Source organism: Malaclemys terrapin, chromosome 16 (assembly GCF_027887155.1).
Source record: "Malaclemys terrapin pileata isolate rMalTer1 chromosome 16, rMalTer1.hap1, whole genome shotgun sequence".
Taxonomy (NCBI): Eukaryota; Metazoa; Chordata; order Testudines; family Emydidae; genus Malaclemys; species Malaclemys terrapin.
Window position 1 is genome coordinate 10,509,294 of NC_071520.1, and position 25,544 is coordinate 10,534,837.

The following is a 25,544-nucleotide window of genomic DNA, read 5'->3' on the forward strand; positions in this document are numbered from 1 at the left end:
TCTCTCAACTGATGCTCCTCGTTCACACCAACAGGACTCCTGTATATAAGTAGCAGAGTTGTCCCCTGTTTTGAAAACAGCCTGAGTTAGTGTACCCAAGTGTGACCCGGTAGGTGAAGTAATACCTTTTATTGGATCAACTTCTGTGGGTGAGAGAGACACGCTTTTGAGCTGACGCAGAGCTCTTCTTCAGGTCACTTAATCCTATCAGGAAGATGGAAAGCAGGGGAGACAGTGAGGTGGATCTCTGAGGAGCCAAAATGTGTGTATGTTCAGGTCACCTGAAGAAGAGCTCTGTGTAAGCTCAAAAGCGTGTGTCTCTCACCAACAGAAGTGGGTTCAATAGAAGATATTACCTCATCCACCTTGTCTCTCTAATATCCTGGGACTGACATAGCTACAACAACACTGCATGTACAAAAGTGTGTTAGTCACCTAAAGGCCTTTAAGTTTACCCTCTTTAAGGTGGTGACTGTCATACAGGCACAGCTACTGTCATGAAAGAATGTTTTGGAAGAAGCACGTCTCTCTGAGAGCTCAGTGGAAGACATTCCCTGCCATTCAACTCTGAGTATGGATAATGTTGTAAAGGCAGGAGTATATACAGTGAGCTGGAAAACACAGCTCCTTCTTCCTGACTGGTGCAGTGAGAGCGCCTCATCCTGTTTCAGTTTGTTTTTGCCCCTGTCTAAAAGATAATCCTGTCAGGAAGATGTAAAGCAGGGGAGACAGCAAGGGGGAGCTTTTAGAGACAAAATGTGGGTATGTTCCAGTGGGCCACATCCAAACACACACTCCACTTCTGAGGAGGGAGCTGTTCTGAATGGCTGAGAAGAAAGCAGAAATCCTCTCCTGCATTTGAGATGTATGTGGAAACATGAGGCCGTCCTTTATATTTATTTTAGCTCTGGATATCTTGGCCAGTATGTTGTTTGTTTCCTTTTCCTTCTGTGATCTGGGGAGGATGGGAGATTTGAATATGAAGGACCTGGAGGAGTGGGGAAAAACCCTATTGTACAATCCTACTACTTTTTAACTGATTAGAAGAGTTTTTCCTAAATTTCTGCTTCTCTTCCCCTCCCTACCCCCTTTTTTCCTTTTCCCTTCCTGTCCTCTTCCCCTTGGTGTGGAGCAGCAGGTCCTTGAAGTAAGTACAGATGCTTTGATTGAGTTTTGAATGCATGTCTGTTACCATCACTGTGCATGCCCCACCTGTTAAGGTCCTTCCTGTCTTGCGCTTTCAGCCCATTTTTTCCCCTCACCCCCTTGCCTTGGCCCAAGGCCTGCAGGACAGTTGTGGGTTGTTTTTTTACTTATTCACAGGGTGTTCATTACTGAGTTTTATAACAAGTACTAATGTAAAATGCAGTCCTTCTGTTTGTTCTGTGTTTCTCTCTATTGCATCCCTTCTCTCCATTACATTGAAGTCATGCTTGTAGGGGAAGAGACTTCTCAGCAATCATTACTCATAGAAGAATAATGTCCTAATATGTACAGGAGGTGTTCTATAAATAGAGAAATGCAGATATACAAAATTGACATAATATTCCTTATGGGGGGAGGGATAGCTCAGTGGTTTGAGCATTGGCCTGCTAAACCCAGGGTTGTGAGTTCAGTCCTTGAGGGGGCCACTTGGGGATCTGGGGCAAAATCAGTACTTGGTCCTGCTAGTGAAGGCAAGGGGCTGGACTCGATGACCTTTCAAGGTCCCTTCCAGTTCTAGGAGATAGGATATCTCCATTAATAATAATTAATTATTATTATATCATCTTTCCAAACACTTGATTCCCCTGGATGAATACAGCATTCCCCCTTTCTCCAGGACAGATGACTGTCTAGTTAATCTGTGTCCAGGTACCATCTGTACACTAGGTACATAACCATAAACATAGGGCTTGGAAGGCAGCCAGGTGGAAGAATATCAGAGACAGCCTGGAGGACAGTTAGCAACTAACATGGGTGTACTGGAGAAGACCTAGAGAACAGTAAGGCAGAGGGGATTAGAGGAGAGTCTAGAAGGCAACCATAGAATGGCTAGACCAATATCTGAGATGGTTTAAGGCATCTAGGGCATGTGTTAATGGGGGCTAGGAGTGCATCCAGAACAGGTGGGAGGGCAACCTGGAGAGAACCAGCAGGTTATTCAAGGAGCTGCAAAAGAGATTTGAAGAGACCTTTGCGCATATTCCCCAAGCTATCGGAGAGGTCTGAAAGGACCCCGGACACTACTAGGGAGCAGCTAAGAGAGTGGGTATCAGATAGGCCTAGGGAACATGAGTTGCTGGACCAAGCCATGTGAGATGGTGTAGGAACTGACCAGGAAGTACTGGGAGCATCAAAGGTCTGTGAGCATAGTTGAAGAACAGCTGATGGCATTGGACAGTGTACAAAACATACCCCCAGCACTCAGGTATCATAGTGGTAGGCACCGTAGAAGAACCTGGATAGATAGCTAGATGGGAAAATGTATTCTCTTTCCTGGTTAAATAAACAGTGGCCTTTATTAGTGCTGAATCATCCTATATACAGCTTCTTGCTAAGTGAATGGACTTGGCACATTGCCCCTCATCACCTGCGCTTGCTGCACTGGACAATTGAAAGGCCTGAATCTATTTTAAAGCAAGTAATTGTTGGGGAGATATCAGTAATTGTTGCATAAAACTATCAGGCTGTTTTTTAAAGCATAAAATTATATCGTGTTGAGAAATCATCAAACCAAACATACAGCAAAGAACAAGGTGTACGATCACAACGCCCCCCCCCCCCCACACACACACACACACACTTCTCTCCTGGGGATTCCAGTAAGTGGCCCTGTAAAAACGCAGGAGAGTTCCCTTCCTGGGAACTCCAACATTTGCTCACACCAGGAACAGAGTCATAATAAAGCTGGGCTGAGTAACTAGCTTTTCACATTCTTGCAGATTTTATGGTCTGGGTGAATCCTTAGGAGGGGGGTAGGGTCATGCTTTACTGTAGCTCTTAGGAAATTCCAAGGTACACAATGTTTTCTCCCCTTCCCTCCCTCTACGTTTGCCTGGCAACGCACATTCCAGCGTCTCAGGAGCTGCACTCCCACTCTGCTCCACAGAGTTTTCTGGTGGGAGGCGTTTTCTTTCAGCCTCTTCCTAAGCTCTGAGTTGCATAAAGAGGCACAGTCTCTCTCATACAGGTGCAGACACAGACGTTCTCTGGTTCCTGCTGCTTTTCTCTTACCACATTGTAAAAGAAAAAAAAAATTCCCAAAGCCTGGAGCCCACCTCGAGCTCTCTTTCCCTTTCAGATTAAGATGCTTACAGATAGGAAGCGGGAGCTGGAGTGTCGCCTTAGTGCCATGATGGAGGAAAACGATCTGCTTCAGGGAACCGTGGAGGAACTGCAGGAGCGAGTGCTGGTCCTGGAAAGACAAAGCCATGATAAGGATCTGCAGGTGAGGAGAACAGGAGGTGGAGAGAGAGTCTCAAATTAAAGAGAAAATGGAACTCTGAAAGCTAAGAAGGGATAAAGGAGGGGTTCTGGGATAGGACCTACAATTAAGAGAATGAGAATTTGGAGATAGGAGACCAAAGGGAAGAGTAAAATTACTCTTATGATGACAGAGGAACAACAGAGTGGGTAGAGCCTAGATATGGCCTGCAGAGAATGGGAACTCTCACAGAGGAGACTAAAGGAAGAGAAAATGAACTATTAGAACAAGGAGTGAGAACATTTGATCAAGGAAAACAGGTACTTCAATGGAGGTTGAGGAATCTGGTTGCATATCTGCTGATTTCTTACTGGGACTAACTCCAATAAGGTCCGCTTATGGTTATTTTGGCCAGAGGTCCAGAGCATGGTAGCCAGCCTCAGATCGGTCACTATTCAAAAGGTTCATGACACACCCATGGAGTTCTCAGCATCTCTTCATAGAATATCAGGGTTGAAAGGGACCTCAGGAGGTCATCTAGTCCCACCCCCTGCTTAAAGCAGGACCAATCCCCAACTAGCCCCCTCAAGGATTGAACTCACAACCCTGGGTTTAGCAGGCCAATGCTCACCTTAGTAAACATTACTCCTGGAATGATGTTGAACAAGTTGCTATGTCAGTGTTATAGGGCCTGTTTCTGGGTGGTGAGTGATCTGTTATGGTTTCTTTTCTCAATTCACCCTACTCACTGCAGGTTTGTGGCTATACCGGCTATTTTATTCTTTGGCAATTAGCTCCCTGTTTTCTCTGCTAGTCTGTGGAATACAAGAATATAGGAACTGCTACACAAACAGACTGGTATTTTCTGTCTGACTTTGGCTGCTCCTTCAGCAGGAGGTGCAAAATCCCCTATAATGCACTTAACTAGAATCCTGATTTACCATAGTAGATGAGGGGAAGAATTTCTTCCTGAACTCAGGGTCAACGGTCCTGGAAACTGAAAGTTTCTCACTCTGCCCTACCACTGTTCCTCAATCCGGGCTTGGAGGAACTCCATCCCGGGAGCTCAGTCTCCTTGGCCTCTCTGCTGTGAGACTGCCATTTTGGGGGCCAGTTAATGTGAGCTGTGAGGGTGGGTTTTTGACTTGGACACCTGTCCACCGGGAACTGGACTGAAATCCACCAATTCATTTTATGCAGATGAAAGTCATTACAATCTGAGCGCTGCTCAGTAATCTGCTACCAGCCTGGTGTGGATTTGAACTGGTGACCTAGAAGTGAAAGACTTTTTCTGCCATTACTAACATCCTGAACTGTCCATTTCACCAGCCTCTATAATTTTATTCTAATTAATGTCATTTATTCACAGATAAAATCTAATCAGATTTTAAAATTTACTAAGCTATGTGCCTCAATCTGCACAAGTAAGTTTCATAGACTAATTATACATTACATTAAAATATTTCCTTTATTCATTTATTTTTCCACTTCTTAATTTCAGCAAGTGCCCTCTAGTTCTCATGTAATGGGAGAGAGTTAAATAGGAGCTCCCAACTGCTTTTTTTGTAGTATACAGTATTTAGAAAAATATTATCTATCAGAACTCTTCTCCTTTCCAAACTACATACTCCTAGTCTTTTTTCATCTTGCCACATCTGGACCCCGCCCCCACCACAGCATGCCTCTAACTAATTTTGGTGCCCTCCACTGGACCTTTTCTGCTGTCTTTCTTAAGATGAGGGAACCATTGCAGAATGCGGTATTCAAGGTGAGGACTTACCATCGTTGTGTCATAGTATTTTTTTCATACTTCTCTCTATTCCCTACTTAGTACACACTAGCATCTTAGATTTTTTGAACACCTCTGTACACGAAGCCATCCACAATGATGCCTAGATCTTTTTCCTTAGAAGCTATCACTAATTCAGAACCTGCCAGTGTAAACAGATGGATTAAACTGTTCCTTTTAATGTACATTATCTCCCATGCACTTGTGTCCACTGAATTTTGGTCTGCCTGTTATTTGTGTAGAAAGTGATTGCACCCAATACTAGGGTTTACTGCTTTGACTTTGTACCAGCAGTGTAACAAGAGACCTAATATATTTGTGTTACTTTCCGTTTACATCACTTACAAGTATATCGTCACATATATTTTTGTAAATAATCATTTACTGTACCCTCTCACTACAGATATGCTGCCCTGATTTAAATGCCTTGAGGGATATCTGAAACATTCAGATAACTGGAGTTTCAAATTAGTGAAATGGTTCTCTGTGAATTTTAGATGCAGTGGATATATGAATCTTGGTTAACTGGGGTTTGAATGACCAGGGTTTAACTACATCTCTTTGAAACACAAATGGTTGTGTGATTTTTTTTAATTCAGTTGTTGCTTTGTTGTCTAATTACCTAATTTTTCCTTAGCTCCTTCTGGAATTCTTCATAATACATCTTAGCCATAACTAACCTAGTGATTTTGGGTCTTCAACATATTTTAGATCCCAGCCCATGTCTAGTTTTAGCTGCAAGTAAAGTTTTGGTAATAATGTCAGACTGTTAAGCTTTAGAAATTAGACAAGCAGCAAAGACCGTTCCTCCCACATGCAGGGAAATCCTCTTTTCAGGGCTCCCACCAAGGTCCTTCATGAGCTGAGAGATTCATCTAGTCCTCAGTCATATTCACTAGTTTTGTTTTTTCCTTTGATTTCCTTTGGAAGCTGCATCAAAGTCAGCTGGAGCTCCAGGAGGTTCGGCTGTCCTGTCGGCAGCTCCAGGGAAAGGTAGAAGAGCTTAGCGAGGAGAGAAGTCTCCAAAGTTTCAACACAACCAGCACATCCCTGCTATCTGAGATTGAGCAGAGCATGGAGGCAGAAGAACTGGAACAAGAGAGAGAGCAGGTACGATCATCCTTGCACACTGGGGAAGCGTATGAACTTTTGTAAATGTGCACCATATGAACGCACATAGCAGATTAGGAAAGCATAGCAGACTAGTGCAAACGGCAATGAATCACACCACACATTCCACAAAGCTGCTATGGATATCAGTTAAGAAACCCACAGTCACAGTCTATTGCAAACCACACCGTAGTCATCCAACACTTTTTTTATCTGATATAGCACTGCATTAATACATGTGCACATGCTGGTGTGAACTTACCTAGGGGTACAAAACCACACCAGTTAGGAGAGAGAGAGAGGGCTGCACTGCTAACACATATTGTAAAGGTTTCAGAGTGGTAGCTGTGTTAGTCTGTATCAGCAAAAACAACGAGGAGTCCTTGTGGCACCTTAGAGACTAACAAATTTATTTGGGCATAAGCTTTCGTGGGCTAGAACCCACTTCATCAGATGCAGGAGCAGGTATAAATACATGAAAGGATGGGAGTTGCCTTACCAAGTGTGAGGTCAGTCTAACGAGACAATATTGTAAAGTACACTTAAAATCCATGTGCGCGTGCACACAGATGAAAAGAGCAAGGGCCACACAGGTCCTGGTTGTTCAAGGAGACTGTGTGATCCAGTGGACAGGGCACTGGGCTGTAAGTCAGGAAATCTATCTCAATTTCCTATGCTGACTCACCATGTAGCATTAGGCAAACCAAGTAACCTTTCTGTGTCAGTTTCCTTATATATGCAATGCAGGTAATGATACTTTGAGACCTCTAGATGAAAAGCACTAGATAAGTACTTGTTGTTTTTCATTAATATTATATCTAGGATAGGGTGCATCAAAGGACTTTTCTAGCTAACAGGGCATGGTCACATCCTGGAAGTCTACAGGCAATAGAATCTCATGGGTCCCTGAAGCCACGGACTAATATAATGCTGTCTTGTTCCAGCTGAGACTGCAGCTCTGGGAGGCCTATTGCCAAGTCAGATATCTCTGCTCTCATCTCAGAGGAAATGACAGCGCAGACTCTGCAGTCTCCACAGACTCCTCCATGGATGAGTCTTCAGAAACCTCATCAGCCAAAGATGTCCCCGCTGGCAGTCTACGTGCCGGTCTCAATGAGCTGAAGAGGTTGATACAAAGTGTTCTAGATGGCACGGACTCCCCGGTAGGTAGCTGGACACAGAGAAGGATTTTCGGTGTCAGTGTTGGTGCTAGGCAAGGAAGAGTCTGGTATGGATGAGTTATTTTAGATTCTTAATTCTGTGGGCTTTCAGAATTCTTTTGTGGCTTTGAAGATGGGACATCAGGGTGCACAATCCATTTCCAGCAATCTCACATATCACAAGTAGGCCAGTATTTAGACATGCCAACCCAAGGGATTTAAGCTTATGACCTCAAAAGGTATCAAGGTTCTGTTCAGATACTCATCCAAATCTCTCCAGTCTGGAAATCACTCTGGAGAACTCATCAGGGTTTCTTGCAAGAGTTCTACTTAGTGTTAGTTTCAGCCAGCTTGAAAATATTGCAAACTTTCTCATGGTATTTTGGTTCTTTCACCATCATTTCTGATTAAAGTCTCCCAACCCTGTTTTAAACTGCAATGATATAAAGAGATCAGTGAGAGTGAAAAGCAAGGTAAGAGTTATCATGAGAATTGGGGTCCTATAGAGTATAGACACAAACCCTCCTGTGATAAGCCACCAGAGGTGGCCCCTATGCATGGGAGAGAGAATCTCCTGCAGCAACATATCACCTATTTTTGCCTTGGAGTACTGAGGATAGAAGCAGAGCTCAGAAACTTAACATAATAGGTGATTGAATAGAATCATGCTGGAGGTGACCTGCAGATCCTCTCTTTGGAGAACTGGGACAACCTCCATGACAGAGTAAAGTAGTGGGGAAATGTGTAGCCTTTCACAAAGACTCAAAAGTCACATCTTGGCCCTCCATTTGCTTCATCCTCAAGACTTGTGTGTTCCCCACAAGGAAACAGCCAACCTGAAGGCAGCTCCATTCTGGAATGGCACCTCCAGAAATAAGCCAGCAGGCTATGTGTACCTGCAAACCTCAGACATGAATGGGAACCCTGACCCAACCAGTTTCAGTGCCTGTAGGAGTTGGGATTGAATCATAAAAGGTTGAGAAAGAATACAAGATTGCATTTGTTCAAGGGAGAATGGAGATAACATATAAAGGCCTAAACATGGAAAGCTGGTTAGGAATAAGTGTATGAAGAGGTAATATCAGAGCTGGGTTGTAGTCAGAGATGCGGGTAGAGTATTACAGAGTGGGGAGTGTGTCTGTATATCTTTATGCTAAGGTAAGTAACCTGTGTGTGTTCTTTCTACCCAGGCTTAGGGGCTGTGTGTGTGTTCGTCTTAGTTGATGTATTTGTGACTGGCTGCATTGTGAGCCCTCTGGACACTGCATAAATGGATGTGAACGTGTACTGTAACATCAGAGCTCTTGCAGAGTGACATTCCCACTTTGCTCGTACTTTCTTAGAGCTGGCCCCAAATCAGTACAAAATTAATGCAAACTGTAACTTATAAATGAAAGCTGAGCAAGATGTTTCTCTCTTGCTGCCAGAGTTCTCGGAGAAGTGATGATGATGCTTTAGAAGAACAGATCAGGCAAACAAGTGAGGACTCAAGGGCCCTGAGGGAGTTAATGGAGGGAGAAAGAGGGAAACTGAGGCAGAGCCTGGAGGAACTGCAGAGACTTCACAGCCAGGTGAGCAATCCATGCAGATTCCCTGGACCTTCTGAAATGCATGTTGCTTTGTAAGACAGGATTGTGGCACATTCCCACAGGGCGCTCTGCTTATTTGGAAGAGGTCATCTAGTCATATCCTGAGAAGACCTGTTGGCAACACCTTTCAGAGTCCTGTATGAGTCCATTTTTGCTAACCCAATGTTCTTCAAGTATATCTCAGTGTGGATCCCTCTGTAGGTGTGCATGTGCCTCATGCACATGCAAGATTGGAACTGGAGTGGCAGGATCCATGTATGCACCCTGTGCGGCCTCATCCGAGAGCATAAAGGTGGGATGGCTGCAACTTTGTCTTGATTCCCTCTTACTGGCCGTGGCAGCAAGACAGAACCCGGCAAGTATCCAACACACTAATTTTCAGCTCAACCTAAACACTTCTTCAAAGCCTTCCAGAACTGAGGAAAAGGAAGAGATCTCTCTCCCCAGCAGCATCCCCGGCCAAACCACTGATGCGTGAATATTAGGAAGAGACAGATCCAGGAGCTGAGCAATGTCAGTGCCTCATCTCACCACTAAATGGTCTTCACTCTTCGCTGCTAGATGAAGTGGTATCCAACGGCAACGGCACCTGCAAAGGATGACTCTAAAACATTCTAGGAGTTCCTTGTGAGGATTGCCGAGACTTTGGAGATCAAGTCACTGGTCCCATAGCCACCCCACTGAGTTCCACTCTTTGCCCTCTGCCTTGCTCTTCAGGGATCCTTCTCACGACAGCCAACTACTAACAGAAGTGGCCTCTTTCCTCTGTGGCTCCTAGATGAAGCGGGTTCCCCCAGATCTTAAGGCAAGAGGCTTCTACTCCCAGTATTTCCTCATTCTGAAAAAGAAAGGGGGTCTTGGCCTATCCTAGATCTGAGGAAACTCAACAAATACATATGTTGTCTTTGGTTCAGCATGCCTCCATCATTCCTTCGTTCTACGCTTAAGACTGGCTCACAGCTCTCAACTTGTAGGATGCGTACTTCTTGTGGGACAGATGTATGGCTTATTCACAGTGGGGCCCAACCATTAAAAATGCAAGGTTCTGCCCTTTGGACTCTCCACAACACCAAGAATATTAACCAAATGCCTAGCAGTGGTGGGAGAGCATTTAAGGAGGTAGGGAATCCATGTCCACCCATACCTGGATGACTGGCTGAGGCATGTTCCAACACGAGATTTCTAAGTCTTGGAATACCTCCTTTCCCTATTCTCTTAAATAGGACTCCTTATGAACTATGAGACATTGTTTCTCAAGCCACTGCAGATGAGTTCAGAGGAGCTTTAATTGACTCCAGATTGGCAAGAACCTACCTCAGACAGTGCATACGTGTCTGAGACTTTTAGACTACATGTCAGTGTCCATGCATATGCCACTTGCCAGACTTCACGTATAGCCCTTACAGTTGTGGCTGACATCTGTATACTTCCTGTCCAGACATCTCAGAAAGCTGTTCAGTGCCTCAGGTCATGCAAGAGTTCACTTGGTGGCTAGACCTAGTGAACATAAGAAAAGGGGTGCCGTTTTCTGTCCTTTCCCTCCTGATAACGCTTATTACGGACGCTTTAAGGACAAGCTGGGGCACCCACCTGAACCACCTGCAGATGCAAGGCACGTGGTCTTGGCATGACTTGATCCCCTGAATAATATCCAAGATCATGCAGAGTTAGGATTCAACTCTCCCAGGGTTCATCTTGCTGCAATATCTGCTTGTCGCACTCCAGTACACTCATAGCTGGTCTTCGCATGCCCTACAGTATCAAAATTCCTCAAAGGCCTCCCTTACAGGGCTTGCCTTCCAGTCGAAGACCCAACTCCCATCTGGGACCTCAATGCCTCCTTCTAAAGCTTGGATCCCCCTTTGAATCACTGTCCGAGTGCTTTGATTACCACCTTAACATCATCTTTTGTGTGGCCATTATCTCAGCACAGAGAGTTAATGAACTCCGAGCCCTTATGGCCAGACTGCCTTACACACCCTTTCATAGGGACAAGGTGGTACTGATATTATATCCCAAGTTCATCCCTACGGTGGTCTCAGAATTCCACCTAAACCAATGGATTGCTTGACTAGCCTTCTTCCCAAAGCCACGCTCGGTGCCAGGAGAAAGGAAGAGCCTATTTAGACCTCTCTAGTGCGTTGTTCTATCTATTACCTCACCAGAAGCAAGGCTTTCAGGCCATATCCAGCACATCAAAAGGGTAAGCTATCTCATCACACGGGATCCACCTGCTAGCACATTGTTGGCAAGCATCTCCCTCCAGACATCAAAGCACACTTCTCCAGAATACAGCCGGCATCTTCCACCTGCTTCAGGAACATGGTGATCTCTGAAATCTATAAGGCTACACAGAGCAACCCACTAACTTCATGCACTTGATAAGGAAGCCTGGTCAGATGCCAAATTCAGGAGAGCGGTACTTCAATCACTGTTTGACTGATACAGTTAAAACCCTCACTCCCACCATTCAGGGAGGGTAGTGGTGGCCGGTCACCTACAGTGAGATCCACACTGACAACCTCAAAGAAGAAAGACTAAGTCACCATTCTATAGTAACTGTGGTTCTTCAGGATGCTGTTGTTGTCAGTGCAGATCCCACAACCCATCCTCTGTCACCGCTTTTCAGAATCCTCAGCCACACAGGAACTGAGAGGCGTCACAGCCACCCCACTCTTTGTGCCCCGATATGGAAGCATGAGGCAGCACAGCATGACTATGTTGCCCAGTGAACACTGCTATTAAAAAATAAATCCACTCTCTCACTGATCAGGCCCATGCACACATCTAGAGTGGGTCCGCATGGACTACTCAAAGAACCACAGTTTCCACAGGGTAAGTAACCACATGGGAGAAACAATCAGAAAATCTTGTTTAATGCTAAAGAAAATTGCCGGGCAGGGGAATGACTGCTCCATTCTACTCCCACCAAGTGGTGTATTTTATGCTGTACACCCCTCTGTACATCCACAGCTACAGATATTATTACAGGACAGTGCCTTCTAACACACCTCTGGATATGTTTAACTGGCATATTTACAGGGCTTGCCATGCAGTGCAATCTGTGAGCAAAGAAACCAATCAATTCTTATAGACTGTCCCGTGCTGAAAGACCGTTCAAACCTCTGCTTGGAAGCTCATCTGCTTTAGATGGATGAAATAGCGTGGGCTCCCCAGCCACCTGCTCTGAACTGTGTTCCGCTCCTATGGGGGGTGAGGGGGAGAACTAATGCAGTGTCTTACAGCTCATTTAGGACTTCTCACCACTGCCACTTGGAGGAAGGTATTGGGACTGTATAACCCTCCCCTTCCTGGGAATAAGCGTGGTGGCTTTCCCAATCAGGGCCAGTTGAACAAACACAAATGAGGAGCTGTATGAATGATTAATACACAGAAATATCTTCGAAGGGTTCCCTAGTGCTTGTGTGGCAATCTCACAGGGAACAGCTCTTTCGTTCTTAGGAATATGCTAACACGGAGAAGATTCAAGTTAAAGCCAGAGCCTTTCCTAGAGATGCTCCCAGCAATACTTCAAACAAAGTATTGGGTAGCTTCTTGCAGTTAATTCCATTACAACCCACTACGTCACCTCTCAAAGCTGGGAGGTAATTGTCACACTCTGATCAGCATTGGTGAGGCCTCAGCTGGAGTACTGTGTCCAGTTCTGGGTGCCACACAGTTCTGAGTGCCACACTTCAAGAAAGATATGGATAAAATGGGGGAGAGTCCATAGGAGAGCAGCAAAAATGATAGGTAGGACAAGAAGTAATCAGCTTAATCTGCAGCCAGGGAAATGTAGGTCAGATATTAGGAAAAAATTCTAACTATAAGGGTAGTTAAGCTCTGGAATAGTTTTCCATGGGAGGTTTTGGAAATCCCCACCATTGGAAGTTTTTGAGAACAGGTCAGACAAACACTTGTCAGGGATGGTCTAAGTTTACTTGGTTCTGCCACAGCATACTGGGTGGACTAGATGACCTCTTGAGGTCCCTTTCAACCCTACATTTCTATGGTTCTGTATTTTTTACTTGGACACGGAGAGTCCAATGCTGTGTAGAACTTCAGCCTAGTGAACATATCTCACCCTCTCCTTCAGCCTCCCAGAAAGACTTGCCAGCCAGTACTGTATTTTAACCTGGCATCAGAACTCCATCTTCAAAAGCAGTTTCTCTGTGTACATTCATCTCCCACAATCGGTCCATGCCCAGAAGCAGATCCATGGCAGATACTTTTCTACTGTCACTGGAAATATCGATGTGGTGAATAACTTCTTAGCTGTCTTCCCACCACCAGTGAGGTTTAGAGAAGGGCAGTTTGTTGCATCTCAGAAAGATTTCCAAGGTGGTAGTGCAGTATGTTGGTAATGGAATTCCTGCATATAGCAGACCAAGACACCAAATGCCTATGGAGGTTTGCAGAGCTGTGATAGAGTGAGTCCCTCATGATTTCATAAGCTATTAATTCACTTTGGACTGGGTTAAAGGGTAAATAGATTCTCAGTTTATTAAATATTTTACATGTATTTTAAAGTCTAATTAAAATTCTGATGAGTGCCAGTAACCTTAGAGCTGAGTGGCCTTTTTCACATCATCACTCTTGCATAGGTTTGTTTTTAACTGCTCACTACTTCTAAAGAAAAGACAGTCAGGAAAATGAGGTTTTTTATTTTTTTTTAGTTTTTTAAACTTATTGAGGTGGGGTGGGAGGCACTTGAAAATTTATGAACCCAAGTGATGTCAAGGAAAGATCAGAGACCAGAGTGCAGGCTGAAAGGACATTGGATCAATAGAGGACTGTCTCTTGGTGAGGAAGTAACATTTTGACAGTGAACCTTCAGTGGCTGTAATGTAGCTGAGATAGCGGGATCACAACTCATCTCCTTTATGGTGGATCATAGGGGCTGCAGTGGAGCCTTTAAAATGGCCTTTAACATTATCCATGGTGATCATTAAATGGAATGGAATGGAGTCATTGCCATCTGATGGCTGTTTGGCAGCCCATGACAAGTGAGTTGGCAAAGCTTAGGCCTTGCAGGTAGGAGCCACCACTTCAGTTATCACCATTGTTGGCAGCCTCTGTAAAGGTCAAGGTTTGATGGGCCCGGAGACTGGAAACTCTCACCCTTACAAGGTGGTTCATTCAGATGAGAGCTGAGGCACATGTCCAGTGGTAGCCAGTCACTGCTCATGCTAAGTGCTCTGTGATTAGAGGACTTCTCTCTTCAAGGCTGCCAGTCGGGCACCTTCCACCAGTACTAATTATTACCCTGAGGGGAGAAATGTTTGTCAGTGCTCTTCCTGTTCCTGACAGGTGACGCTGCTGAGTGTGGAGATGACTGCGCTGAAAGAAGAAAGGGACAGGCTCCGAGGGTCAGCTGAAGATAAGGAGACAAATGAACAGCTTCTGAAGGCCATCAGGGATCGAGATGAGGCCATTGCCAAGTAACTAGAATTCTATTGAAAAACAGAGATGGGTTTGGGTTGTGGTCTCAGAATTTACCCATCAGTTTGTTCAAAGCAGACACTTTGGGGGCAGCTTTGTTGCCAGGCTGCTGCCAGTAAAGTGATAGATCTTCCCACTTTTGAGTGCTGAGGAGTCCTGCTAAGTGCCTGTGACAGGGGTCCTGATCCCGGGAAGTTCCTGGAACCAGCAGTTCTGCTCTCATTTAAAAGAAACTCCATACAGTCTATTTTTAGCAACTCTGGGGGACAGATCTTTTCATCAAGCCAAGGGATGGCTATTGCCCCATTTGGGAAGGGAATACAAATATTGGAACTGGTCCCTTCCTCCTCCTCCTATTTTCTTTTGCTCTTCTAGCTTCCCTTCCAGTTCCTCTGTGTATCTCTGCTACTGCACCTTCTCTAACCTGTTCCATAGCTCTTCCAGTCCCCCTCTTCCATTTTGCTCTGGTGCCTCTGTGAATCTCTGTTATTGCAATCCTCTGGTCCTTCAATTATGCTTCTCTATCCTGTTCCTCTGCCCTTAGCCTCTGTGCTCCACCTTCCCTCTGCTCTCCCTTTCTCCTGCTTTACTTTCTCTGTGCAACCCTCTTACCGCATCCCTCTGTCCTTCCCCTCCCATGACTTCGATCCAGTCTTTATGCCACATTTTTTCATTTTTTTACCTTCCCAGTCTGCCCCTTCCCTCCCCATCGTTGCGGGCTCAGTTTTAGGCAGCCTGAGGGAGGAACATGAAGTGCAGGACACCAGGCTCTGGAGGAAGGGGAGAAGGGCAAAAGCACTTGTATTCTGCTTACTCTAGATCAGAAGAGAGACTCTGACCTCCGGTGAAGTGAGACAGGACAGAACACAATGCAGCCCACTTCCTTACAGCAACGCCTAATCCTTGCTGGGTTGGCAAGAGGAGCAGAGCACATCAAATCATGCATGCATACGAGGAGGGAGGGCAGATAAGCAGGCATACACAATGGCTCAATTTTTTTTTTTAATTACATGATCTGTCAAGTGTTCTTTACAGTGTCCCAAAAGGTACCAAATCCCTTCAGAATGCCATTGTAACAGCTCCATCTGTTGGCAGAAGTAGGGAATATCCCTGCTACTGATGTTTGGTGCAAAAGGCTTGCTTTGACATTTAATAGCAGTATGGGTTGCCAGTTCTGCTGTCTCTATGGCAACTATGCCACTCGGGGGATGCATAAATTCCACTGTTAATATCTAGCAGTGATGGGCTGTTTTACAATAGAAGCATATTTTTCTGAAACACTCAGACCTGGGGCCTTTCACTGGAGATCTGCAGATTTTTTGCTGTTCAGGTGACCTTAGTAGTTCACGTGGGACAAGCCATTAATATTTATGGTTTGTGGAACTGGGTGTGTGAGCTATTACTGGAGAGAGGTTGTACAATGGCTGTGACTGATTGCAGACAAGGCAAGGGTGGGATGGTGCTTTAGGGAAGAGTGTTTGTGCGTGCACAGACAGATATAAAAAACAGTAAAAGGCACATCCCAAGCACCAGGGTGACATCCCCTGCCAAACTGCAAAACCCTGCTCCAAAGACTGGAGGTATTGGACCATCTCAGAGGAGCAGTTGCAAGATTATTATTAACATGGGCAAAATGTATTTCCCTCCTGTCTCAAGCCATTTTTGCTGAAACTTTCCAAAACAATTCAGCCTCAGGCAGACACCCTGCATGGAAAATTTCAGCCTGAACAGTTAATTTGGCAAAGTTATAAGCAACTGAGAACAGTGTTTTAATGAGAGGTGCTGAGCATCATTAAACGTAGGCGGTGCAACTAGCTCTGCCTATAACATAAAAACTAATTCCTAGACCACTCTTCTGCAGAAAAGCAGGGGAAAGTTGTTATTGCAGGGTAGCGGATGAATCAGATATGGTTAATACAAATATCAGAACAAACTTGCATCTACAATTAGCAGCCAGGATATTCCCTACCAGTTTATATTATTTCTTGGGCATATGAGGCACAGGAAATGGTTGAATAAAGACTTACAAGTGTAAATTGTTTGGGCGGGGTCTTAACAGTGGAAGCCTACACAACAATTTATCAGAGTATGTCCCGCTTTCCATCCCCCCTCTATAGAGAAGTATTCTCCATATGATAAGGGCTCTGCTCACCTGGTGGCAGGATACATCTCCTTTTCATTGTCCCAGTAGAAGCTGGAGCTAGTCACCCACTCAATATTCAGAGTCCTTTGGCAGATCTGATCTCAGGTTCCATATCCGGATTTTGCTGAATGGAAATCAGTGAACACCGGTGAGGTGGTTTTGAAGACCTGCAGGAATTGATCTAGATAAAATTGAATTGTGCTCTGAGATTGTCCATGTCTCTCTTTTTCCCCCCAGGAAGAATGCCGTGGAAATGGAACTAGCCAAGTGCAAGATCGACATGATGTCTCTGAACAGTCAGCTGCTGGATGCTATTCAACAGAAACTGAACCTCTCACAGCAGCTTGAGGCATGGCAGGTAGGTGATGCCCAACATCGGTGCAAAGTGGAGCATTGGTGGGAAGCACTTACAGATCATTGGCTCAAGGCGAGGGGTATACTGGTTGAGGAAGGGAAAGTTCCACAGGTTGACTCCTTCTTGTCTGTAAGCTCATATCACACATGAAGCTGGAATATATCTGGAATACAAAAGTTGTTGTTTCTCAAGTAATAAAACACTAGTGTGAAGGGCACAAGCCACAGAGAGCCCCAGGGTTAAAGCAGGGGAGCGATCTCTGGACTTGGACCCTTGCAGACAGTGTACTATAAAGAAACAACTATTTAATATGGGGACAGAGCAACTAAAGGAACCAACTCTAATTTCACAGCTGCACATAGCCCTGGTGACAGGGACACCTCCTTTTCAAAACTCAGCTCCTTCTTTCTAACAGCTGCGACCTGGCTCAGTCTCTGGGATGTGGACGTGGAAAAGTTTTGCTGTGGCGGGACAAAGGTTCCTTACTTTAGATTTCCTATGTCCATAGATCAGAGACATTGACCATCTCAGATCAGATTACTATCCGAGTAACATACTGACTGAAGACACCCACATGTAGCAGCACTAAATCTTCTAAAAACTTCAGTCAGTCTCCTGTGCCTCCTTTTCAGATAGGGAACAGAGGCAATGAAGCCATTACTGATCATTTGGGCTCTACCATTTCAGGACACAGATGTAAATGCTTTCTTTTTCATCAGAAAATCTAGCTAGATGGAAAGGTGAAAACTCAGTCCCACTCCAAATTATGGGTAAAATGGCTAACCTGGGTTCTTCCAGTTTGGGAGCCACTAGCACCGAAGTCACACAAAGCCAGAGATCGCTTGAGAGAAATAAGATACAGTAGTTATTTGGACAAATAATATGGAGGGAGGGATGTGTGAAAAAAGATACAAACAAATGGAAGGAGAGACAAAGCTCAAGGCAGAGATTGATGGATCCCTGGTTTGTTGTAGGTTGTTACAGAACTAGTACGATGATGACTGCACTGACTATCCAACCTGACCAGTAGAAACCTCTCCCATGCAACCTCTCTCCTATTTCAACTCCATTGTGTTCTCGTTTCTCTTTTTTCTCCTGCTTACAGTTTGCTTCCTCAGGGCTTTTTACTATCTGGCTCCTTTGGTTTCTGATCTAGTGGCCTCTCTCAGTTCCCGTACCAACAGCTTTTGTCGTACACCCCTCCTGCCTTTGAGGTGAGCTCCCACGCTCCATCCCACCCACCTCATTCACTCTCCCATCACATCCAAGTCCAGTGGTGTTTCATTCTCTGCTGAAGGAAAGTGTGTCTCACAGACTACACTAGCCTCTGTTCCATTCACTACTTTCATTACACATGGCGTCCTCCATGATCATTTCCACACAGTGCAAGGTGCCCATTGGAATCCACTGTCTGTCTCCTATAGCTGTTTCCTTTTAACACTGGTTTTCCTCTCCAAAGCTAGGGTCTGATTATCCACTGAAGCTAGTGGGAGTCTTGTCATTGGCTTTAACAGGAGCAAGAACAGGTCTATAAGGGTAAAATTCTACCTTCACTTACACCTGCACAACCCATTGACTTCAGTGAGGTTGCACAGGTAAACTGATGACAAATGTCTCTTGGCACATGCACAAATCTTATTAAACAGGTGAAATGAGCTGTTCCTTTCTGAGGATGTGAACAGCTCTATGAATGGAAAGGGTCTATTTTCGTGAAGCTAATAGAGTCTGTCCAGGAAATAGTCTTTTCTGAAGAGTATGTTGTCATTTGTCCAATCCTGAAGTCCTTTTGCTTTGAAAACTTCACTGAGTTTGATGTGTGTTAGGACAACCAGCTGTGAACAAGAAAACATAGCAGGTAATTACCATTTTAAATAATCAGAATTATTGTAACTCCTGGTGTAACTTCATTGATTTCAGGAGTTACAGCAGGCATGAATTTGGCCTATAAAACTGAGTTAATTTTGTAGAATAATAATGAACGAGAACAAACAGCCTTTTGAAAAACTTTGTAAAGCCAAAACATCGCTTCATGGTAGGGGTTTTAAAGTTAAAGCAAAACCTTTTCACATCGTAGGGCCAACTTTGCTCTTGGTTATGCCAGAGTCAACCCAGAACTGCTCCATAGAGACTTACAGTAGTGTAACTGAGCACAATTTGGCCCTTAGCGTGTAAAACTTTTTGGCAAGAAAAGCCATTGCAGGCATTGCCCTCTCTCTTCCTGATCAGAACATCTAGAACTAGCTTTCCAAGCCACTACAACACTTGCCCATCTGACATTGAAGCAGTCATTTGGGAAGCCAATTCAAAGTTAGTGACAGCTGGGCAAGGACTCAAACTTTAAAGCCATAACACGACCCACTCAGGCTGTATCTACACTACAAAGCTTATGCCACTATAGCAATGTTGACAGCCCCTTAGTGTAGACACAACCGACACCAACAGGGGTTTTTCTGCCAGTGTAGGAACATGACCTCTCCAAACAACATTACGTGTGCTTTCAGAAGTCCTCTTCTGTTGGCATAGCTGTGGCTACACTGGGAGTTTAGTCAGCATTCACAGCTCTGCCGATGTAAATTTTGAAGTGTAGACCAAGCCTGAGAATGAAGGAAACTGCTTTTCTCTCCTTCTAGGCTGAGAACACACATCACACTCCTCCAATTGCATACACAAAAATTAGAAGATACATTAAAAAAATCCCACATTTAGTTAGTTTAAAAAAAAAATTCCTATTCCATGGATGTTACCAGGGAATCTTGCCTAGATGGGATGACACAGTAGATAACTTACCTCTGTTTTTAGTAGTGGAGGATGCTGGATTGATAGCTCTTGCAACTGAAAACTTCTGGCTATTCACAGAGCAGGTAGCACAGGCTTGGATAGAGCAAACTCCTGGACCCTGCCCGATCAGTGCATCCCAATCCTGCCCTAGAGGGATCCTCTCTAGGGTTGAAGGGAGTTCAGTCTCCGTGATCCATTCAGTCCTTGTCATCTCTAAAATGGCCAAGGTGGTGGTTGGTTTAGCGCTGGGGTATCTACCCAGTAAAGCCTGGACGGAGACTTACTTTACACGGACCACCAAACGGGCTCTAGATGAGAACAGCTACTGACCTGGGAGTAAAAAAATTGCTGCTTTTCACTGAGAACTGAGACGCCCCCTAGGTACAGACCCAAACTCACAAAGACTAAACCCCTTGGGGCTTGTCTACATTGGCACTTTACAGCACTGCAACTTTCTCGCTCAGGGTGTGAAAAAACACCCCTCTGAGCGCAGCAAGTTACAGCGCTGTAAAGTGCCAGTGTAGACAGTGGGAGCTGTGCCCCTTGTGGAGGTTGGCCGTGACTACACAGCCATGTTAAAGCTGAAGACATGCCCTATATCAAGTGAACTTAAACTCCACACACTAGTGGATAGGAGTCTTTCAAAAGCTACATGGAAAAACTGGACTATTCAAGGTGTCCCTGCCTCTGGTAAGGACCATGAGCCCATTCTCCCATTGTGCAGTCATTTAAATCTGTGCAAAGCGAATATTAAGCTCCACCACCCCTGTGAGTGGAAATTTCCGATTGGGTAGCGATTTGTACCCACGCTGCATGCATGTGACTTCAAAAAGTGGAAGGCAGTGGGACTCTGACCTCGTATGCCCACACTAGAAATTCTTGCCGCTAATAGCTAAAAATGCGTTCAGTCTCATTCGCATACCTAGAAGAGTAATTGAAATAAAAATTGTTGGTTTTTTAATTTGTAGTCTTATCTTTTGACTGCCGACAGTCCAACAGATATCAAAGGCTGCAGATAAGGCTTATATGGACATCCCTGGTTTCTACTGGAACTTGGACTGATGTTGTCAACCACTCTTAGTTACCATGTGTAGTACTTTGCTAAATTGTAGTTTTATAAACAGGCATTTGCTCTTTTATATTTTATAGTATATAATGTCAAACAGCAGAAATATAGCGGGACCAATCCTGCTCCCATTGACTTTAATGGCAGCAGAATGCGGCCCACTACAGAAGGTTATATCAGAAATGGAACTCCACATTTAAAAAAAATATATATTCCTATACTGCAGTAAGTTTTTGCCAAGCTGCCTGATTTACTGAAAGATTTAAAAAAAAGTCATTTATGTCTGATAACCATCTAATATAAATGAAGTTTAAGTATTGGGGGGGGGTTGGGGTTTTTTCCCCCAAGACCCCAAGTATTTTTAGAAAATTAAATTAACTCTCCCACTACTCTAGCTGTGTTTAATTCATAATTGTATCCTGGTGCTGGTGAGGGGTCCAAACTACATGTTTGCTCTCGTAGTCTCTATTTTAACCAATGGCCCTCGACAAAAATAGCCATATGTCATAGCTTCCTAGTGCTGGGGATAGCTTAGTTACGGTATGTGCATTTATACAGACACATGCATGCAATCAAGGTAAACCATTCTCATCTCAGTTTGGGGATGGAAACAGCAGATCTTAGTGGAATTAAACGCTCCAGTTGGTCTTTTATTCATACATCTCTGCACGGGAGAACCCAGGATCTGCCACTGAACACATATCATGGGAAAATATGACATTGGTGAGAATAAGTGCCATTTCTTACTCTATGGGTCACTAGATATTGTCACTGATTTTACCCGTGCCTACCATTATCTGAATAAGGAGCAGCAGTGGTGTCCCCAAAAGCAAATGGGGAAAAATTTAGATAATGAAAGGGGTTTTTGTGTTGCTTATTCAAATAGAGACGCAACAGCTTCCCTTTAACTTTCACTATTAAATAAGACATGCCTGGCTGTTGGCAAGCTGCATGAAACCCCAGTAGAGTAGGAGAAGCCCACAACACCTGGGCTGAAAGAAACCCGGGGCCTGATTCTCTGGTGCCTTGCACCATGTGAAGACTTTTACTCCCCTGCAAGCTGGCGCTGAAATGTTACAGCTGGCAGGAGGGAGAGCAGAACTCTGCTAGAGTAGCATGTCACAGCCACTTTGCACAGGTGTAAGTGACTCCACCAGGTGAAAGGCAGCAAAGAATCAGCCTCATGAGCTCTAAGACATCCACATGCAGCTGTCCAACAATGCTGTGGTGAACAACTGTCACGACTGCACTAGGCAAACGCCATTAATCATGTGTATATGAGAGCTAGTCAATGGAATAGATTGTTTGGATAATAGGGAGTCTAACTAGGTTTGCTGGTTAGCTTTGATAAATGCGTGTGCTTTCCCTGGGGCTTGTCTCTAGCAGTGGGGTATTGTCCTGGCGCAGTGTTCTAGTCCATAGACATCACGCCCCAAACGATACATGTTCTTTGTAACATGGGGGGAGGGATAGCTCAGTGGTTTGAGCATTGGCCTGCTAAACCCAGGGTTGTGAGTTCAATCCTTGAGGGGGCCATTTAGGGAACTGGGGTTAAAAAAAAAAAATCTGTCTGGGGATTGGTCCTGCTTTGAGCAGGGGGTTGGACTAGATGACCTCCTGAGGTGCCTTCCAACCCTGATATTCTATGATAAAGTGCTGCCTGTCTCCTGGCTAGGAGAAGCAGAGAGATCACTGTGTTTCTGTATGCGAACAGTGTACTCTAAAAATGGAGGCTCCCCCCCTCAGCCAATCAGAATACACAAGCACTGTCAAATTATCTCTGTATACTCTGGTTTACTGAATGAAACTGATACATCACCACTCCCTTCACCCAGTTTCTCCACTCCCTCCATCCCTGTGTATCCCTTGCTGCAAACTACTAGGAGCCACAGATTCCTGACTTCTAATGCCAGCGCAGACATGGCCTCTCTGCGAGAGCCTGGGCAAGTCACTGAACTTCTGACCTCTGACCTACCGTATTGTCTAGTCAGTGACCTCAAGATGTAAGGTCTCCTGGGACGGTCTTTTAAAGGGCTCTTTAGCCAGCTGCCCTATTTTTATCCTTTGCGCTGCATTATATATAATGGTACCCCACAGTTAAAGGAGGGCACAAATCTGCCAGTGAGATGGCTAAGTGCCTTTCTCATCTGCTCGGGGGAAGATGCCCTTTGAAAAGCTGGGTATATAAACCTAAAGTATGTTAAGCTGCTGGAGTCTGTTTTAGTTAATACTGAAGTTCATCTTGACCCCTTTGCCCTTCACTTTCTTCCATTACAGCCTCCTTTTTTTCAGCCCTAATTTAAAAAAATATGAACTCTGCAGTCTAACCTTGCTTCAGGCCCCCTAACAGCCCTGTCACTCTTCCTGCTACTTCCAGCTCACTGCATCTGCTTCCTAAAGAGCGCAGATAACAGGTCTGGGCTTTGGGTAAGTACATCACAAGGGATATCAGTCCATCCACCTCCAGATATTGGGTGAATAGACCACAAGGGGCAATCCTCCCCCTTCTCCCACACACCAGGAGCTAGCATTACAGATTCCCAGGTGTGTTGTTTTGTGTGTTTGTTGGAAGTTGATCATCTGCCTCTAAACCCATCAGATACGTAGGGCAGAGGCAACCTAGTGGACTAACTGGAACTGCAGCGGGTTCCAGTACGGCACATCCTAGGTTAATTTATATTTCTAAAACTGGCCTGAAAAGAGAGTTCGGACGAGGTGGCGGGGGAATATTTTGGGGTCAGAAGGAATTTAAAATGAACATGGCTATATTACATGTACTAGAATAGTTAGAAAGGCAGGTATTTTCCCTCCTGAAAACAAGCTAATCGCTTCAGGCTAAATTATTGAACTTACCCACTCCTGCTTACCTAGCAGGCAACCAACCAGATCACCTTGTAAAGTGGGACATCACCTCCTCTTATCCTGGAAATAATGGGCTTATTTTGAGACACTGTAAAAGTGAATGGCGCCATAAGTGTCTGCAGGCTGTTTACCTGAGTCTGAGGAGCCCAGTGCCTTCACTGAATCACTGACCACGTTACACATCTCCGGAGCCATGAACTGCCTGAACATCCCAAATCAGAGCTGGCACTTGCACCTGCTGTGATGGTGGGTGATGGAGCATGTGCCATCTGTGTCCACTGGCATTTGATGGTCGCCCATAGCAACCAACCCCCATTAGAGTGTTATGCTGCATAGAATGTGTGTGGGTTGGAAATTGTCATCTTCTGGATTCACGCAACCCTGAGTCTGACTAGTGCCGAATCTTTGTTAAACTATGTAGCCATCTGGCTAGAAAGTCATTCTGCATAATCAGACCCCACCACTCAGTGGGCTTCCTCTAAACAGTAAGCTTTGAGGGCCGTGAGGTCATCAGCCGCCACATTACCTCATTCCGGGATTAACCCAGCAGAGCCTGAATTCAGGTGTGTCGCAAAAATAGGACTTTTAGCGTGAGGATGCCTAATGCTGCCTGCTGCTGGCAGAGACCATCAGACAGCAGGCTGGAGTGAGAGCAGCTATCAGAAGACAGAGCCCCCGATGCCTGGACACAGTAGGCTGAACAGAGGCCAGATGTGAAAGCTCAACCCTGACTGTCCTGGCTTTTCAGACCGTCATTCCCATGAGTGATGGGTAGCTGTTTGTGTTTGGTTTTGAATTCTGAAGGATGTGGGGGCTGAGTCAGCTGATGTGCAGTAGGAGACAGGCATGAACAGAATATTTGCTCTGAGATTGGCAGGCCACATCACCACACAGCCTCCATTTCCCCATCCGTGAACTGGGGATTCTGATTGCACCTGCCTCCAGCAGGGTGTCTATCTGAGAAACTAGTGTTTGTTCAAAGAGCTGTGCATCGGAAGTGCTGTGTATTTGTATTGCTGTGTTTAACTAGTCAGAGCCTCAAGTTCTATTGACCCCCGTGGACATTGCAAGGGTGAGCAACCCCTTTGAGAGGCAAGGAGCCTCGGCCAGTTGGGCGGATTTGACATACTTGAAATTTCAAACAAGACGATAATTCTGATCCTGTTTTGTTGTAAAACATGTACAAGATGGCCTCCTGCTTGTATACGACATTAGGGCCAATTGCAGCAGAACTGGGTTTGGGGTTATTAAACTTACGATTTCCCTGTTGTCATGTCATGTCTTGCTGGATGAAGTCAAAGTTGGCGGTTGACTTGAATCCTTTTGCATATGGCAGTCCTGTTGGTTACAATGCTGTGAACGTTACTTGGGGGAAGGAAGGTTTCTTATACTTTAAAAGTGTTGGATGATCCAGTGGCGAATTATGACCTCCTGCTGATCAGGCAGCTGCAGATGGTCTGTGCCATGTTATTTGAAAACTGATCGGAAAGAAAGACACCGTAATACTCCTCACTAAATTGTACTAATGCCGCATAACTCATCCACAGCACAACCCAGGACAGTAGTTTCTCTTTGATTATGAATAGAAGCCTTACCTCCTTAGTTCCCTCTTGAAGAGGTTCTCATGTATGTGGCCACCCTCACCTTCTCTCTGCCATCTGGCCTGCCTACTCTTCAGTACAGAGCTACTCTAGGTTCAGTACTACAGTCCTGTCCCTTCCTGGCCTCTGCTTCAGTCACATGCCTCATCTGTGCGGCTTCCTGGACAGAGAGAGGGGAGATGGCAGCAAGCCAGCTCCGAAAAGACTGGCCAGGGACCTGGGAGAAGGATACCAGAAGCGGTG

The 25,544-nt window shown here is 45.0% G+C and overlaps 1 protein-coding gene across 2 annotated transcripts in view; it reads left to right on the forward strand.

The window, feature by feature from the left end:
- BICDL1 (BICD family like cargo adaptor 1) overlaps window positions 1-25,544 on the forward strand; it is a 75,380-nt gene that overhangs the window by 45,763 nt on the left and 4,073 nt on the right. Inside the window, exons 4-9 of one of the 2 annotated variants that reach the window (XM_054007017.1) lie at window positions 3,284-3,430; window positions 6,126-6,305; window positions 7,250-7,468; window positions 8,893-9,036; window positions 14,365-14,495; window positions 16,877-16,997. In XM_054007017.1, coding sequence (XP_053862992.1) covers window positions 3,284-3,430; window positions 6,126-6,305; window positions 7,250-7,468; window positions 8,893-9,036; window positions 14,365-14,495; window positions 16,877-16,997 — 942 coding nt within the window. The remainder of the gene's footprint in view (window positions 1-3,283; window positions 3,431-6,125; window positions 6,306-7,249; window positions 7,469-8,892; window positions 9,037-14,364; window positions 14,496-16,876; window positions 16,998-25,544) is intronic. The other variant, XM_054007018.1, reaches the window with a different exon arrangement.